Consider the following 19,602-nt stretch of genomic DNA (forward strand, 5'->3'; position numbering starts at 1 on the left):
TTCTGTCTTGTGAACTGAGATGTTCACTCCAATTCCGTGTTATTTACATAGCACTTTTAACTATCAATATTGGCATAAAGCAGCTTTACTGAAATGCAGATGTAGATATAGATCTCTGGTGAGCAGGGGGGAAAAAAACAAACTGTGAGATAAAAAAAACTTTGAGAGAAAACTTTATATTGAAAAGGGCCATTTCACACATTCACAACTGACTGCCTTTGCAAATTGCCTTTAACACAAAATTAAAATAAGCTTGATTTTTTTTTTTAGTATCTTGTGCTTCCACACGCCACTGATGCAGTAAAAATAAAAAAATAAAAAGTTCCTACCATTTGGTCCAGGAGCCTGAAGATAAGATAAAAGTTTGATAATGTCTTATTAAGGTAAGCGTCAGTTAACTTTTTTATTAATGCTTTCATAAGATGCAATTATTTAGGCAATGCTAAATAAAAGTTTAATTATTTTTAAGAAAAGTTTAATTAATTTTGGTTGTATTCGTTTTAAAACACACATTGATCTATATAGTACTTTAAATGGCTTGAAGAGGAAATCATTAAAAGTACTGAAGTTGGATTGAAGTAATACAGTATATAACTAGATGCCACATTGCCAAGAGCTAAATCAATTATATGAATTTTACATTTTTTCATATCATACAGCACTAATCATATTTGTGCATCATTGTTGTTTTTATTCCAATAGGCATGTAATTGAACATCCGTTTGTTATCTTAACTGTACACGTGGCCTGGATCGCAGGGAACTCCAGCGGGGTACACACTGGATAGGGTCTCAACTCATTTCAGGTAGCAAGAATGCACATTCACACCACTAATCACTCACTAGAAGCAATTTGGAAATGCCAATACGCTTATAAAGTACGTCTTTGGACTGTGGGAGGAAACCAGAGTACCCAAAGAAAACCCACAAAGCATGGGGAGAACATGAAAACAGAGCGGGGATGAGATTTGACATGTGACAGTGCTAACCACCTAGCCACTGTGCTACCATGTAACTGAATATGAATACATTATTCCAAATAATCACATGTCCTATACACTTTCAAATAATAATATGATGCTTATTATGTTTTTTCTATGTTTTTGGTTTAAATCTATTTTTAATTATTATTATTATTATTATTATTATAAACACTGATTTAAACCACCGTAACCAGACAGTTACTAAGGAGGTAAAATTAAATGTGATTTATTATTATTATTATTATTATTATTATTATTATTATTAATAATAAGTGTAAAAGTGTAAAAAATAAAAAGTGTTTGTAGTATTTGTTTAAAAAAATTTGCAAACAAGAAAAAAAAAAAGATAATTGTGTAAGAGAGAATAAACACTTTTACTCACATCTTTATTTGGGGCCAAATCCAAATTTGAGGAACATACTGTAGCATGCTCATCCAAAGGTGTTTAATGCTTCAATGCACCAAATTTATTCATTCATTCATAAAAAAATAAATAAAAACATTTTAGGTTATATAATGACATTGCTCTACACTCCTATATCCCTAATTAACTTAAGGTACATTTATAGGGGTTTGATTAACAGTGGTTAAAGTGTTGGACTACTAAATGGAAGGCTCCAGGTTCAAACCCCCATCACCATCAAACTGGCACCGTTGGGCCCTTGAGTAAGGCCTTTATCCCTCAACTGCACAGATGTACTGTATGATTTAAAGAAAGAGAAGTCGCTCTGGATAAGGGTGTCTGCCAAATTCCATGAATGTACAGTAAATGTAACTCCAGTACTGTATTCAATTACAATCCAGCCTTTTAATGTCTTCTGTTGGATGGTGACGTGTATTGATTCTGATTTAGTGGTAATAACAGTCTGCAATTGAGAAACGTTCTCTTTCGGCACACAGTCTCTCTATAAATGTCGTGACATGTTAAGCTTTCACTGTGAGAAATTCGAGTTCAGACTTTTAACATCTGAATAAAAGATAGCGTTAGGTGTGGACGTACAGAAATGTGGTTTCGATGGCCCACTTGTGGTTGTTCAGTGGTTTTGATGTCAGCTGAAGGAAAGTGAAAGTTATACGCTGATTTCTCCAGGATTTAGATGTGAGTGGTCTCGGAGCTCTAACTTGATCCAGATGAATAATAAATAGTAATGTAAAAAATATTGAGTTTTGGACTTTGCAAGCCTGGTTTTGTAAATGTCATGGTTATGACATCGTATTCTGTTGTTCGCTCACATTTTTTCTGACCTGCCGCTTGATTGGAACATTTAATATGGACTTTAAGCTTTGCATTAAGTGTGCATGGGAGGTATGCTTTTAGATTTTGCTGGGGACGAAGTGTATCTACAGTATAACGATATGAACACATGGGGACATTTCGCTGGTCCAGTGTTTGTCCTTAACAAATGCTTCTTATAAAGTTTTCTTTATATTAGCAAAGTTAAGGTAAAGAATAGTTTTAGGTGTGGGCATATCATTAATTAGCTGCCAATAGCCGAAGGAAGGTCCTTAGAAGGATAATTAGACAAATGTGTCTGCATGTGTTGGTGTGCGTGCGTGTGTGTGTGTAAGAGAGAGAAAGTAATGGCCTTGCCTCATTACTCACCAACAGTGGCACTGCAAGCACTAAAAGCTTTTTTAATTATGAATTCCATTAGTCAGTTACACACTCCCCACACATACACACACACACACCGATACCAATCTGAAACATATACAACACACATATGCAGAGTGGAGGCCAAAGCAAATCACAATAATGGTAACAAATTCTCACCAACTTACCATTACACACACTCAGTCAGACCTGACGTCCACTTAGGCCTTTCTGCCTTAACTTTTTAAGCACGTGTGTGTTTCTTTGGCTCAGAGGCATGTACGCGCACACACACACACACACTACAGGAGTATTTAATGTGATGCATTGCTACAATTCATTATCTTTTACACTGCAGTCATAAGGGACGTGCATTAGGGTTGCGTGCTAATTGATTCCATGTAAAGCTCAGATCAGTAATCGATGAGGTTCCTGTTATACGGAATACGGTTTTCCTTATCATGTGTATAAAGCTGGCCAAAGACTTAAATGGCAATCTCTCTATCTCTCTCGCTTCCTCATATACATGCACACACACACACACACACACACACACACACTGAGAGCTTCACTCAGTGATTAAACCACAGGAGCCTCCGCAGCCCCCAGAGGATGAGTCACATACAGCAGAAGCGAGTGGACTGCCTTTCATCAGAATAATATATTGCCATATTTGACAAAGGCTTCGTTAATGAACAAAAAGGCCTCTCCAAACCACACACACACACACACACACACACACATACAAAAGCATTAGCTGGTCTTATATTCCATGCTGGTTCTTCCTTGGGTTAAGAGAACCTCAGGTCTTGACTAATAAAGCTGGTCTTTGTTGTCCGTATTTTTTTTTTTTTTTTTTTTGAGAAAGAGAGCAAGCAAAATTTGTATTAAAAGCCAGTAAATTTCCAGCTATTTCTGGATAGCCTGTGCGTTTTCATCACTCAACATTGCCAAGAGCTGCCTACGTTCAGCTGAGGAGGTCACTTGACTCATATTGCAAGCGGCCAACCGCAGACCAACCTTCTGTGCTCAAGACAGCTTTATATTGTACAGTTTTATATGTCACCAATAAAAATTGCACATTGTGAAAGAACCTTTTTGTGGAGAGTAGAGAAAAACGTACTGTAATGTGACATTCCTGCTGACGGCCCCATTACTGTAAGTGTCATCACAACCAAAGACGGTTGATACGTTTCTGGCAGTGTTGGATTTTTTATTTAGTTATTTTTTTTTTTTTTTATCTCAGCAACTTAAATGCGCATCTAAGAGCAAACTACAGAAGAATGGCAAAGAATAAAACTTACAAGACAGATTTAAAAAATGATCCATTTGCAAATGCAAATTAATCACTTTATCGCCAAAAAAACAAAACAGTATAATTACATTGTATAAAATCTTTATTTCAAGCTCACTTTGAAAAATGGGCATATTACAGCATGTTGTCGTTACCCAGTTATAAAGCATTCCAAACTTTTTTCTTTTTTTTTAATTATGCATTACTACACAAAGGGGTTTGGATCTGTTCATTTAAGCCAATTTCTCCATAATGTAAGCACACTAATGTTATTAATCACTGGTCGGGCATGAGAGAATCTTCATTATATAATTATAGATAAAAAGTAATTGCACAGTCCATTATAGAATCCCGCCACAGTTTTATTGGGATCATCTCATGCAGTGTGACACGTAGTAATCTTAAATGGTTCTGTCTAAAAAAAGTGATTTCATCGGCTTTAAATTTTAATTCTCCCTTTTAACTTTTAGAAGAGACAATATGCCATGACTTGGTGGAAGATGCTACAGTGTTACCACACGGGCCATTGGAGTTTTACAAGTTTTATACTGTAAGAGCACCCACGCTATTACCAGGAGATCATACAGTAGGTGATGGGAACAAAAACAGCATCAGTGAGCTCATGTATGCATGTTTCATACATTTTCATTATTTTATCATTTTCTTTTAATTTTGTAAAACTGCTTTGCGACAATGATTTCTTGTTAGAAGCGCCATACACATACATTTGAAATGAATTGAATTGAATTGAATGTATGAAGAAGAGGTTAGATATGTAGCACTTTGCTCTGGGTTTTTCCTGGGTGGGTGATTAGGGTTATTAGATGATCAAATTGGAGAATACTTATACTATAATTTGATTTGTTGTTGAAATACATGCAAAAGAAAAACATATAATCTCAGGATTTTATACAGTATAAAAGATTTTTTTATTATGTATTTATTTATTTATTTATTTATTTTTAAGGTTTTTCCTAGAAAACTGGAAACTAATAACAATATTAGTTTCGGCATTGCATTTTTATAGGAATAAATATAAAATGCATTCATTGGCCTAAATTTGTTGTCTTTATTTTTACTAGTAGATATTTCTCATACCATAAATATGATTTATTTTTTGAGTGAGGACACACTGTCGGAATTAAGCTCAATTCTCCAGCATACACAAGAAGGCTCTAATCTAATTATCACCTATTTAAGTAGGGTATCGTTTCGCTTTGACCCTTGGCTCCAAAGGTCATGGCTGCTCCCGGTTTGGCCTGGCTGTGGGTAAGTGCTGATATCCTGTTAAAGTTGTGTGTCATATAACCACCAGGGCTTCTCACAATGCTGCCTCATTTTCTTATCCTCCCATGGAGATGATTGCCTTGTTCTTTCAGCCTGGTGAAGAGATACACCGAGAAATGGAGGGAGAATGGTAAAGGACAGAGTCACAGAAAGAGAGAGAGAGAGTAAGCAAGTCTGTGGTTATTATAATGTCTGCGCTAATGCACTAATGCTTGATGTTCTTGTGCAGAAACACCGGAAATGGCAGTATATTCAAGAACCAGTACTGTCTCGTCTCATTAAATAGGATGTTTGTCTCATTAAGTAGGCATGTGCAATAAAACTATTGTTGTTTTAAAAATTAATATGCTTTCAATTTTTTATGAGCTTTTAACTGCTGTAAAAGGTCATTCAATTTGACAACATTTAACAGCGACAGCCTTGATTATGCGCACTTCTTTAAAAGCAGCGATGACAAAAGAAGAGCAAATCAGCAGATGAAAGAGGCACCAGCTCTCTTAAAACCCCTGTCAAGAGTGAGGGATAAAAGACATCATAAGAACAGAGGCGAGCTCTGACAGATCTGCTTTGTGTGGAATCTATGATGCTTATAAGACCAAAGATTATTTTCTTTTATTTGTCTCATTCTCTGTATCATTCACCTTCACGTAAGTGCTTACTTTGAGACATTTAAGCATTTGAGGCGTTACATACAGAGCTCTGAAAAAGTCTTGAGCCATCTGTCATTTATTCATAGAAAATTAAATGATGTAGATGAAATTAAATAAATGGGAACACGTGTTTTTCTATAATAGGCTGCCTATTATAAAGTGCCTAATGATCCAATCAGCAGCAGCCTCATTTCCCCACTCATCTGTTCCAACCACTCAAGCATTCATCACTTTTTTTGGAATGAAAGCAAAGAAAGTAAAGAAGAACTTGAAGAACTATTCTTTAGGATTACATTAAAATATAAAAGTCTGGCTGTTTTGAAACCATATATAAAGAAATGATGGATGACTTAAGATTTAGGCTCAATATGTTCATAAAAAGTCTTAGACTCATTTTGTTTCTATTTTATATAAAAGGTGGAAATGAAAAAGTTTCAGAATTCTATATTATAGTAAGTAAAAAGAACGGAAGCATCAGAAAATTCTGCATTATTTTCAAGTTACTATTAAAATGAAAGCAAAACTGCTTTGTATAAAGGTCATCTTTTCCTCATGCCTAATCTATTCTCATAAGGCATACTGTATGTTCTGAAACACTATGTTACACTATATGGACAAAAGTATTTGGCTAAACCTGAAATAACGCTTACATTTTTACTGCTTTCGCAATATGTGAATGATATCACAAAAATGTAGAATTTACAAGATCCTCATATTATTATATTATTATTATACTCATCAAACCATGACCAAAAACAACAAAAACATGTGATCATGGACATAAGTACAGTACTTGGCCAAACCTGCAATGACATTGTACCCAAATACATACTGTATACTTCAATATGAAGTTGGTCCCCCTTTTGCAACTTCAACAGCTTTCACAATTCTGGAAGGAAATTCATGCACATTTCTTCTGCAGAGGATTTATGAGGTCCGGCACTGATGTTGGACGAGAAGACCTGACTCGGAATCTCCGTTCCAGTTCCAGTTCATCCCAAAGGTGCACGATGTGGTTAAGGTCAGAGCTCCAGTCAAGTTCTTACACACCAAACTCATCAAACCATAGCAAATCTTTATAGTGCTTGCTTTGTGCACTGGGGCTCAAAGTATGTAAATAGTTCCTATCCTTACACTGGGCTTATTGTAAGTATATTATTTATAATGAAAAGTGTTGTATTATGTAGCAGATTTCCAATATCACCTGTGTGTTACAACTCCAGTGTGTTGCTGGTCAGGGTACTCCTGTTTTTATTACATTGTATTACTCAGTCAGGTCCTTTGGGGTCTTATGCTTCACATGCACACAAATGCACACAGGTTGAGTGTAAACAGACAGGTGACGCTGAGCTCCACATAAGCTATAATTGACCTGAATTAGCCATCACATCCAATCAACCACGCTAATTAGACTAATCTTGTACCCACTGATTGCACAAGTAGGAAGAGAAGAAGAAAGAGAGAATCAGTCTGAAAATGAGAGACTGGCTGTATTTTAAGTGAGAAAAACGTGTATAGTACTAAATCCTGCTCCATAGCGGTATGCCATGCTCTATGCAGCAGGATGACTTACTACGCAGGCCAAATTGTGAAATCCAAGTGTGAAAACCGCATCCCAAAATGTAAACAAAAGAAAACATGAAATAGATATTGCTTAATACTAAAGTAGTCACATTGCATGAATACACAGTTTTTTATCTCTAAAATGATGATGTATAATTAGGAATAAATATTGCAGCTGCTTTATAAATTATTCACAGGTTATTATGAGTTATAAAAGTTGTGCAGTACACCACATGGCATTATAATAATGAATGATATTTGTGTTACAATACATTTTTAATGCTCAGTGAATTACCTGGAGTATATTGTTTGAGCTTTATGAGGCATCATTATAAAATGATGAATTTATTATGAAAGTACTTACAGTAAATCATTACAAATTCACCGTGCACTATAAGAAGAGTTCTAATCATTTATTGAAAGCGATGTTTAGTTTATCGTGCGCTTTATTCTGTTGATATTTTGCAAAGGGTGTCCCGCATATGGCGAATGCACATGTGCTACGGATGCAGTAGACAGGAATGAGGGGTATTCCTCGGAGGGGTATACTGGGGTATTTCTCGGAGGGATTTGTTCTTTAAATTAAGTTGATTGCCTGAACAAATGTGGTAACAGCTTGTACTTTAGAAATTGTACAGGGAACAAAAAAAAAAAAAAAGAAAAATGAATAAAGGCAATTTTTCCATTGCAAAAATATGTATAGTATTAAGACTAAACCTTTTTTGTTTTTTTCCCAAAATGCCTCGATTTGATTGGGATTGACTTCAGGAAGATGCAATATAAAATAGCTGCTATAGCCTGGTTTTTGAAGATGGAGCATGCATCCATGCATGCTCTGGAGTTAATAACATTAAATATAAACAGTTTCTGATTGAATGCAGCATTTGTTTTAATTATGCTCTCATGTGTAAAGAATGCTAGGTACTGTGGAATTCGAAAAGCCAAATATTAAATCTGAATAATCAAATCTACGTAAAGCTCAGATCAATGGAGTCAGTTGCGCTTTGTGTGAGTCTGAACACATTATCCATTATCCTGCTATTTTTAAAATAGGGAGCACTTAAAAGAATAAATATTCCCAGCTAATGGCACATTCCCATATTGATTATGTTGGATTGTGCTCTTGAAATCAATAAGAGCCACCAATGAAGCAAGCAAGGAACCGATTCTATAGTGACCTACATCGGGGTAGGGCATGAAGACAGAAGAGGGGTGGGGGGAGAGGAGGAGGGAGGGGAGATAGGGTAAGTGAGCTGGAGGGGGGTCATGTTCAATAAAACGAAGAAAACATGCCTGCAGAAGACAGCATCAGTGTCTGGAAGCAATTGACTTGAGAAGAGAACAGAAGGAAAGACTGGGGAAGACCTCAATCCACCAATCAACATGATTTAACCTCTGTTCTGCCCTCTTACACTCTCACACAATGTGTTTAAAATATAAAAATTTTAAGCGAACAAAAAAAAAAAGAAGACCACAATAAAAAGATAACATTTCAGCAGAGCGTCAATTGTAGTGAAGAACAAAAAGTATTGTGAGGACAGAGAGCTTGTCTTTCTTTAATCTGAGAGGAGGAAGCAGAAGCCAAGAAAATAGATGGAAACAGAGGAAGTCATGAAGCCTGATCCTTACAGAACAGTAAACTAGCCTGCCATTAGAGACACTGCAAAATTCCTCCAGCTCCCGATTAATTCATACTTCCCTTATTCTGTAAAATGACATCAATTATTCTCAACAATAAATTTTTAATGATTTCTCGACGTTTCCAATTCCTGTGTCACATTTTTGGGTTTTATTTTTTTTACATGATTATCAGTAATTAGCAACAACTACAGTATCAGTAATTTTTGTTGTTGATTTTCATTTGTCACATACAGAGAGTTATACAATGTGTAATACCTGCAGCGAGATTAATTAATTGCAAGCTTGCAAACTGTGCAAACATGTACAAAGTGGCAATGCACTAAAGGCATGCACGGCAGATAAAAACATAAAGACTGTAACAGCATGGCACAATACAGTGCAAAGGAAATAAAAAATATATATTTAAAAAATGCACACTTTAACATTTGGCGCCACCAGCTCTGATTTTGGAGCGGTTCATGTGTGACGATGCTTCCTCGTGCTCCCAGAACAACTCTTCACTCACAATTTAAGTCTTGGAACGTGCTTGTGCCATGGAGGAAGAAAAAAAGATTAACCTGAAGTGATCCCTGATCACAGTCATTGGATGTCATTTTTTCTGACCACATTTATTTTTGTAAGATTGACAGTTCAGTTCAGCAATATCCTGGCAGGTTTCAGGAATGTGTCAGACCTTTTTTTTTTTTTTTGGCCAGGCAGTGAAACAAAAAGTTATCTTTATTTTGAATTTTACCAGCGCAATATGCGATAAGTGTTTGCGATATATTTTATACACAATATGTATATGAATGTCTTGATTTGTGGTGTGTAATATGTGCTTTTGGAATTGATAAAACACTCCAGGTCTCCGAGGTGCAGTTAGGTGTGTGGGTGTATGGGTGTGTGCATGAAACGGAGATAAAAGAAATAAAGTCTCATTGATGGAAGCTCCCATTGCAACTCCTACTAGTTAGTACACTACACTACGCTACACTACACAACACTACACTACACAACACGTTACTACATTACACACTGCACTACACTATGTTACACTACACTACGTTACACTACACTATACTATGCTACACAACACTACACTATACTACATTACACACTGCACTACACTACGTTACACTACACTACATTACATTACACTATACTATGCTACACAACACTACACTATACTATATTACACACTACACAACACGTTACTACATTACACACTGCACTACACTATGTTACACTACACTACGTTACACTACACTATACTATGCTACACTACACTATACTACATTACACACTGCACTACACTACGTTACACTACACTACATTACATTACACTATACTATGCTACACAACACTACACTATACTATATTACACACTACACAACACGTTACTACATTACACACTGCACTACACTATGTTACACTACACTATGTTACACTACACTATACTATGCTACACAACACGACACTATACTACATTACACACTGCACTACACTACGTTACACTACACTATACTATGCTACACAACACTACACTATACTATATTACACACTACACTACACAACACTTTACTACATTACACACTGCACTATGCTATGTTACACTACGCTATACTATGCTACACTACACAACACTACACTATACTACATTACACACTACACAACACTCCACTTTACTACCTTACACACTACACAACACTATACTACATTACACACTGCACTACGCTACATTACACTACCCTACGTTATACTACACTATACTATGCTACACAACACTACACTATACTACATTATACACTATGTTACACTACACTATACTACATTATACACCACACTACGTTACACTACACTATACTACATTATACACTACACTACGTTACACCACACTATACTACTCTACACTACACAACACTATACTACATTACACACTACAGTACACTACACAACACTGCACTACAAAAAATCCAAACTACACTACATTACACTACACTATACTACACTAATTACACAACATTACACTATACTACATTACACACTACACAACACTGCACTACAAAAAACCCAAACGACACTACGTTACACTACAATACACTATACTACACAACACTACGCTACACTATACTACACTACACAACACTAGGGTCAGGTAAAGAAAGTGAAGGAGACACTTATGGAACTTTTTCTCCCATTTTTCACTGGGTTGGTTTGCTCTACTATTTCTAATCCCACTCTCTTTCAGCTTCTCTGAGGAGTAATAATGTGTGTTGGGAGGAAAGAAATCATATCACACCGAACTTTCCACTTGGGACAGCTTCAGTTGCAATAACTGTCATTGTGTCACTTTAGGATTGACAAAGGACATTGCACTAATAGAAAAACACACACACTCCTAAAAAGTGGCTCCAGTGGGACCGTATAGTGATGGTCAGCTCTTTATGCTCTTTAAAGCTCTTTATGTCCTTCCTTACATCTGCAGGACATCATTTTGAAGAAATATATAACAACAGCAATATATATTAAAGCCATAAGTTTGGTGTTAAACAATTATAATTAAAAAAAAATGCATTTGTAATTAATATTTGTATAAATATTTCATTAATATTCAATAATGATTGATAACTTGATAAACATGGTTGTGTTTTTCCTGTTATTTTAATCTACTTTAATTCAAGAAACCTGATAATTAGACATACATCTAAAAGAAGTACAGAGGGGTAACAAAATATAACGAAAGACGCTGGGACACCACAAGTCACCAGGACAGATTTTCAGCATCATTTTCATTTTCAGCCTCATCGTATCATTTAATAAGTCCTCGTGCCCAGTGGATAGGGTGCGGGTATCTCATAAGAGTCCACTTCTATTAACACTAAAACGGTTTAACATGCGATAAAGCTGACCAGGCACATACAGAAACATAGAAGAACCGTACCTCCGGATAGTTCCTTTACTTTTCCAGTGTGACGTTAGCTCCCTCTAGAGGATCCACCAAGTTTATTGCTACATCATCTCATGACTGACTGCCCTAGTTACAGTTTTATGCTTTTGTTAGTGCAACACACCTGATCCAGGACATCATGGATTTAACAAATGAGATGATTAACCAAGAAAAAAAGGCTTGGTCTAGAATATCTAAATGGTTCTTTGAATTGTCTCTTTGGACAGACGTGAAGGTAGAAACCTTCAATGGACAGTTTCCCATTTTCCAGATAGAACCACTTTGGAAATCTAAAACCATGAGCATGAAGAGAATATTTCTTTTAAATAAGTGTAGCTAGTAATTCATTGAACTACTTCAAATTAACCTGGTTTTGCCCAATAACTTTGTTCGGAGTTTCTCGAACTGGCAGATTATCTTGGTTAGATGGCAAGTGCTGGTACAAAGTTTCTGTATTAATGCTTCTAATACAACACTAGACAGGTTTAAGCAAATGTAAAGCAATTACAAAATCTCAAATATTTATTAAGCAATAATAAATAAGAAAACTGGAAAGTAACTGTTTAGATGCAAAGATCTTCTAAGATTCCAGGTTGACCTACACTGCCTGGCCAAAATGAAAAATAAATAAATAAAAAAGTTGCACACTCTAATATTGCCCTTGACCATATGTAGCTCTGCAAACTTTTTGGCTAATTCATACGATTCCAAGAACCATTCTTTACAATTTAAGGGGGGGGGCAAGGTCAGCCATGATACATTTACATTTAGGCAGACACTCTTATCCAGAGCGACTTACATTTTTATCTCATTACACATCTGAGCAGTTGAGGGTTAAGGGCTCAAGGGCTCAACTTGGTGGTTGTGGGGTTTGAACCTGGGATCTTCCGAACCGTAGTCCAATGCCTTAACCACTGAGCTACCTCTGGCCCATGATACAGCACTTCATGGAGCAGAGAGGTTTAAGGGCCTCGCCCAATAGTGAGCAGATTAGTCAACTTACATACTTTACATACTCTATATGGTTCATGAATTCCGGCTAGAGCAAACAAGGATGTTATCTTATTCAGTCTATCGTTTAAAAAATAAATAACTCAAACTCAAGATGCCAAAATGCCCCCATGCTGCCACTTCAATGTATCCACTAGGTTGCGCCAGAGTTCTGCCAAAACCCACAAGTGCTTTGCCTCATTCTTATGTGATTTTGTAATTATTTGCTTGATGCAGTGCTTACAAAAGTTTTATGTGACAAAAACACAGGGGTCCCTCATTAGGTAATACTTTGTCACAAGTTTACATTTCCAAATCCTGTCTGTAATGTACTGCCTTCTTTAAAAGTGTTATAACAGACTTCTGTTGATGATGGACATAATTCAGCCCATCACTTAGTCTCAGACATATAATAGTTCATTGAAAAAATGTGCAATTACTCTATTTGAGTTTATTTTTGTACGATGGCTTATTTGTAATATGAAGCCTCTTTATAGGTTCTGTGTGTGTGTGTGTGTGTGTGTGTGGGTGCGTGTGTGTGTGTGTGTGTGTGTGTGTGTGTGTGATTCCCAGTGCCTTCATCATAGTGATGAAAGCTAAATGCTGATGAAAGTACATTGTCTGACTGGGCCTAGTCCTCCTGGTGGCTACATGCACACACACACACAAACACACACACGCACATGCACACACACGTCACTCTTCGCCTCTCTGCCTGATGACTGCTAGGTTATTTTAGACCCAATAAAATCCTGTGTATGGCCAACTGAACGCACACAAATTGTCTTGTTCTCAATTAGGCAATAGAAATTAGCATTGCAATAAATATTTTTTCTTTTTTCTTTGCCAGGATTCCCCTGTGTGCTCAGATGCCATGGTGCGCGCATAAACAAATGAGTGTGGCGCATAACAAATGCACGGTAATCAGCCTGTGTGCCTCTGCTTCACTCAGATATTAACAACATGATATTTAAATTAGTCTCATGGCATGTGACTCCACTGGTATGAGGCATGAGCCTACAGTTACTTTTCAAATCAATACACTGCAAAAAGTAGAATCTCAAGTGTAGCTACATTAATTAGCATGTTATAGGCACATGTATCACGCAGGTCACCTTGTAGATCTTTACAAGCGTACAATTACCTGCTGGAGCTGGTGTGTTCTCTGTCTCGGCACAGGTTTTCAGCTCCAATATGTTTATCATTGAAAAGATCTGATCGCTGATTAGATGTCATTTAGGTAGCGGTTCATTCTCATTGATAGTGTGATTGGTTAGCACTGCCAACCCACCACCTCGCACCAGCATGGATGGGGATCGAATCTTGCCTCTGGACTTTGTGTATGGAGTTTGAATGTTCGAATGTAAAATCTTTACAACCCTCAGAAACACTCCAGATGCACCTGATATACTACAGTATCAGTGTACTATTGTATAGAACATGTGGATCCTGGCAGGGAGGAATGGTTTGAAATTGTGCCAATAGGAACAGAGGCAGGAACGACAAGCTTCAAAAAGATGTTTATCTGAAGTTAATAAGAGCAATAAAACTTTAAGACCTAAATCGTAGAGCTTTTTTTTTTCTTTTTCTTTTTTACCTAGAGACGACTATTGATGTTGTTTCATATACCTATCCAATACACATATTCTTGAATGATACTGTATGCATTTCTTGTAAAATAAAATCAAAATACAGTATATGTTATGGGAAGATTTCTTTAACTTATTTAGTTGCTTCAAAACTTGGTATCGGTAAAAGTTACTCATATACTGTAATACTATAGTAACCATAAATTAACTATATAGCTGGGACGATCTTCTCTTCAAATATTAACTAGCTTTATTACTGTACTTTGTAAGATTAGATTGCACTGTTGTAACCAGATTTTTTTTTTTTTTTTTTTTTTTTACAAATGTACTGGGAAGTACACATTATGTCATGGTGTGTTCTTTGTACCAGACATAAATGATGATGCTTTGGTGTGACCTTTTACATCACAGTCTATAAGGTATAACGCATACAAGGCAATAAATGAAAGATAGATAAAAGTGTTTGGTTTTTAAACAATAGCAATTCTCTAAAAGACTAAATTGTTAAACTTTATTACAGTCTTCATATTATTTCAGGAAAAAAAAAGGAAGCTTGCATTTTTGAGCTCACCCTGTGGTTTTATATTAAATTGCCAGCAACAATCTAATTATACCAGCAGCGGAAACAACAAATCACTATGTTTATAAATATTCATCTTAAGAGATTACTTATGGAAACTTACAATGTTATAAATATGGTGCTTTTTAAAAAATCGTTATGGTGCTAGCTTGTAGTCCAATACAGGTTGGTAGTTTTTTTGCTATCCATATGTCATTCAATCCCCCAATGAACAGCTCTAACACTATTTACTCATGTGATGCTTGGCAGCTCCGAAGGCTGACATTTCAACATGCAAATATGTTTTAATCAGGTGTCTATGTGATGCATATTAGCAATGATGTTCAAAAAATGAACACTAGCTAAAAAGTGCAATGCCATAATGCACAAGCCAAAAGCCATAAAGTTTTTTTCACATTGGGAAATGTAATGCATTGTCAATGCTTGTACTATACTACACAAAAGTGAATTCTGGTCTTCTGATTTTTTTTTGGTTGAAAGTTCCAAAAGTGTTCTGTACCTTTTATCGGAGCAATAAGTGTGTGTGTGTGTGTGTGTGTGTGTGTGTGTGTGTGTGCGTGTGTTTACCACCAAGTTCCAATTCTTATTCAGAAATGGTTACTATACTAATGTTTGTCACATCATAAGAGGATATGCAAACTGATACTTGACAGGAATATAAATTTTACTTAAAATATAAAAGTTCATCAAAATAAAGAGGGGAATTTCTCCAGAAGTACCTTAAACGGGAATATACAGTACAAATCAATGCACGCTAGTAAGCTACAGTACCTAGTCGATGAGCAATAAAGTGAGTGTAGTTTCTTCTGGATCTATTTTAAAAACGGTAGCTATCACAGCTATGATAAATAATTAAAATAAAAGCATTTTCATATGCAAAATACAAAACAGCTGTGGCCATATTAAAACCACTTCAATTTGCTAGGAAACACAGACTGGACCTGGAGCAAGGGAAAAAGGTCATGTGGTCTTATGAATCCAGATTGACCCCACTCCAGAGTGATGGGTGCATTAGGATAAGAAGAGAAGTGCATATACCCATTTTGTACAAGGTACTTATGTATGTACTGCATAGTGCCAGCATGCACAGTGTTAATGCTAGTTAGATTGCTATTATCAGAAGCCTTTTCAGACATCTGGTTAATGTGATGGCCAGGCTAACGTGTGCTATCTAACGTCGCTGATTATGCAGATTTTAGATCACACTGCTTTTCTGTAAGGAAACCACAATAAAGTTCATAATGAAAATTCTAACTGTTAATTGTTTTCCTTTTCTTTCAATGTTTACATATATTTATTATCAGAAAATGTATTTTGATACTTAAATACAGTAAATATCAGATACCTTAAGACTTTTACTTAAGTAAAATTTTAAAGTATAATCCTTATACTTTTACTCAGGTAACACTTTCAAGTACTTTCAAGTATACAAGACTTGGCAGTGTATTTGCTTGTTTTAAGGATTGTTGTATAAAAGCAATATTACTTGCAATTGTGTCTACGGAATATCGCCATGACTGTGATTAGTTGCTGCCTGAGCCCGCAGGGTGCAACAGACAAATCTAGCTTGTGTGATATTACTTAAATAGATCCTGTAGAAGCAAGCCTGGTCTACTGTATGTATGGAGAAAGGAGGAATCATCAGAAGTGCCATGCCATAAATTAGCTAAAGCACCAAGAATGAATGGCACATCCCTGCAGAAAAATAATAAATCACCAGGAACTTCATAGTGCACTGTTTTTGGGCTTCCATAAAACATATCTTGAAACTGGTGGCCTAATGATGAATGACATGAGCTACTGATCGCTTTTATCCAAAGTTTACTTTGAAGAAAGTGTCAGACAAATGAACAAATAGTGAAAAATGTCTAATGAGTACCAAGAAATTTCACAATGCACTGTGTTAATAACTTAAATAAGGTAGTCTATAGTAAATACTCCCAAAATACTTTACATTAAATCTTTCCAGTGCTGTTACTCACATTACTCAGTGGACCATCAGATCTGGATACAAATTTTTGGCACAGGTTTTTACACCGGATGCCCCATTTTATCTGGGGTGCATGCAGTGGCTGGGTAGTATGGGCTCAAATCCAGATCCCCAAACCAACAAACCAACAATGGAGCCTAAGTTCCCTGAGCCACCACTCCCCTGAAGTCACATTAATCCAGGCATGCCATTATTGGGATATAAACTGGTATAACTGAAGTTAAATGCATTTGAGTTAAGCAATGTTTTTTCTGTAGCTATATTAAATGGTAATATTTAGTGTTATCATTTCATATGATATTATAAAGAGCACAATATGAGCCTTAATGCACATTGCTATGTGTACAGTTTAGGAAGTCAGGATCATTTTAGAAATAGTGTACCTAAAGGTTCAATGAATGTGTAATGAGTGAAAACATTATACAAAGAACTATACTGTATATAGAGCCAGGAAAAGGTTACTGTATGTGTGTGGTTGTGTCTCCATGAGAATAGGTATATATGGAAATATTTTGACTTTTAGCTCGGCTTTGCTGAGATTAAGTTTAAGATTAAATAACCAGTACTGCGCAAAAGTTTTGATCCAGCACCATTTCATATTTTGCTTAAAAAGGGCTATACTTCCTTCTATGTTTTTTTATGTAGTCTTGAGGAATAGTTCTTTAAAGCTCCCTGTATTACTATTCAAGCACGTTCATTCTCACTCCTGTCCCTGGACCTGACCAGTTTGAGAGAAATGAGTTTTGTTTGTTTGGCCACACAGTGTTTTATGAATCATTTGCACATGAAATGGATCTAAATTAAGGTTTAAACCAGTGAGAAACAGGTGCAGATGATGACAGGTGATTAGTATAAAGTACTGGTGAAGCTGAATGATGAGTGGTTGGAACAGACAAGAGGGGAAAAGAGGATGCTGCTAAGGTTCTTATATATATATATAAAAAAAACATTTGAACTGAATCTTTGGGTAAAACAGTAGTTCCCAATTTTGGAATTTAATCCACGTCATTTTATTTGTATGAAGAAATGAGGAGCGGCTCAAGACTTTGGGACAGTAATGCAAGGGGTGGATAGAGTATTAATTATGAGTGTTAATAATTATGGAATTAGTGGAAGGTCCTTACAAGGATAGTAAGGCAAAAACAGGTGTGTGTGTGTGTGTGTGTGTGTGTGCGTGTGTAACGGGCTCGAGAAAGGGGAGGGGGGAGAGGGTTTAAAACGGCGCCGCTTCTTGTACGCGCGTTTACTGAGAGCGCGCGCGCCGCGGTGTGAGAGGAGTTCCCCTGCGCTCCGGTCCGTCTCGCTCCCGTCTGGATCTCTACCGTGGATGAGGATGAGGAAGACGCCTTTAACTTCCTGAATTCGTCACCTCTGAGCGGAGTAAAACTCTAGGCTGGTCCTGATCCTGCGCGCGTTTCACGGAGATGATGATGATGATGATGATGATGATAAGGTGTCTCACTCGACATGTCGTCATGCGCCCCGGTGGCGCTGCCGAGTAGCGGGGAGTCACTGTGCCAGGTCCGGACACGCAGTGACAAAGTTGCGCTCGAGAGTGTTGTGTGGGACATGGGAGCACGTCTGGGCTGTGTGGGATACGCTGGTGAAGGATCGGCGTCCTGAGCGGAGAGCTGTTTGTTGGAGTCGGGAGAAGCAGGGTGCGTCGCACCGGCGCCATGCGCACCGAGCACAGCTTCGTGTTGCTGCTCCTCAACGGGACGGCGTGCCTGGTGAGCGGGGGCAGGGAAGGAAGGGAGGGGGGACACGTGGGGAATGAAGAGAAGTGCTAAATGTCGCATGTATGTGGTCTCCTTATGCGTCCGGCAGGGCGGCAGATGCGCCGGTGACCGAAAGTGTCCACCCGTTGCGCGGCGCGCGGTGTGCATGAAATGCGTCTGAGCCAAGAGGGCATGGGATTTCCCTACAGCCTGAGATTCCGAAATGAAATCAAACCTGAATAGTTACAGTACAGATGAAACTTAAGAGCTTTAAAAAAAAATCTTAGTTACATAAAAAGTGGCGCATAAATATATTCAAGCCTTACTGATAGAATTATGCGCAGCATCTAAACAAGACTGAAATCCGTTTTAATCCACTTTCACCCTGCAGGGAAACACACACACACACACACACACACACACAAACCAGTGACCCTGGATTTTAATTCCAATTACGCACAAGAGAAATCTTTTTCAGCTGAATGGCGACACGCTGACGGATTGACCAGGCTCCCCGCTATGCCCTGCTGGCGCGCAACCGAACATAAAAAAAAAAGATGACAAATCTCACCGAGTTTAATTACAAAACACCTACGTGCGTCATTAACGGAGGAGTTTAAGCGCTCGGGGGAAACGGAGCACGGCCACTTTTGCGCCTTAAGCTAGGCTTATAATCAGCCAGACAATATTGGCGTAGACACTAATAATGTAATTAGCCTAATTATTACACAGCTTCTGGTCATTAATTTGCCGCGTTATTTAAATTGGAGGAAGAAACAATATTCCGCGCCCCCGCGC

The 19,602-nt window shown here is 37.2% G+C and overlaps 1 protein-coding gene across 1 annotated transcript in view; it reads left to right on the forward strand.

Annotated features, from left to right (window-relative positions):
• Window positions 1-18,373: 18,373 nt before the first annotated feature.
• The window catches only part of LOC128544125 (neurexophilin-1), a 32,163-nt gene continuing 30,934 nt past the window's right edge, over window positions 18,374-19,602 (forward strand). Inside the window, exon 1 of the mRNA XM_053514102.1 lies at window positions 18,374-18,816. Coding sequence (XP_053370077.1) covers window positions 18,763-18,816 — 54 coding nt within the window. The 5' untranslated portion in view covers window positions 18,374-18,762. The remainder of the gene's footprint in view (window positions 18,817-19,602) is intronic.

The sequence above is a fragment of the Clarias gariepinus genome, chromosome 16, assembly GCF_024256425.1.
Source record: "Clarias gariepinus isolate MV-2021 ecotype Netherlands chromosome 16, CGAR_prim_01v2, whole genome shotgun sequence".
NCBI classification, from domain to species: domain Eukaryota; kingdom Metazoa; phylum Chordata; class Actinopteri; order Siluriformes; family Clariidae; genus Clarias; species Clarias gariepinus.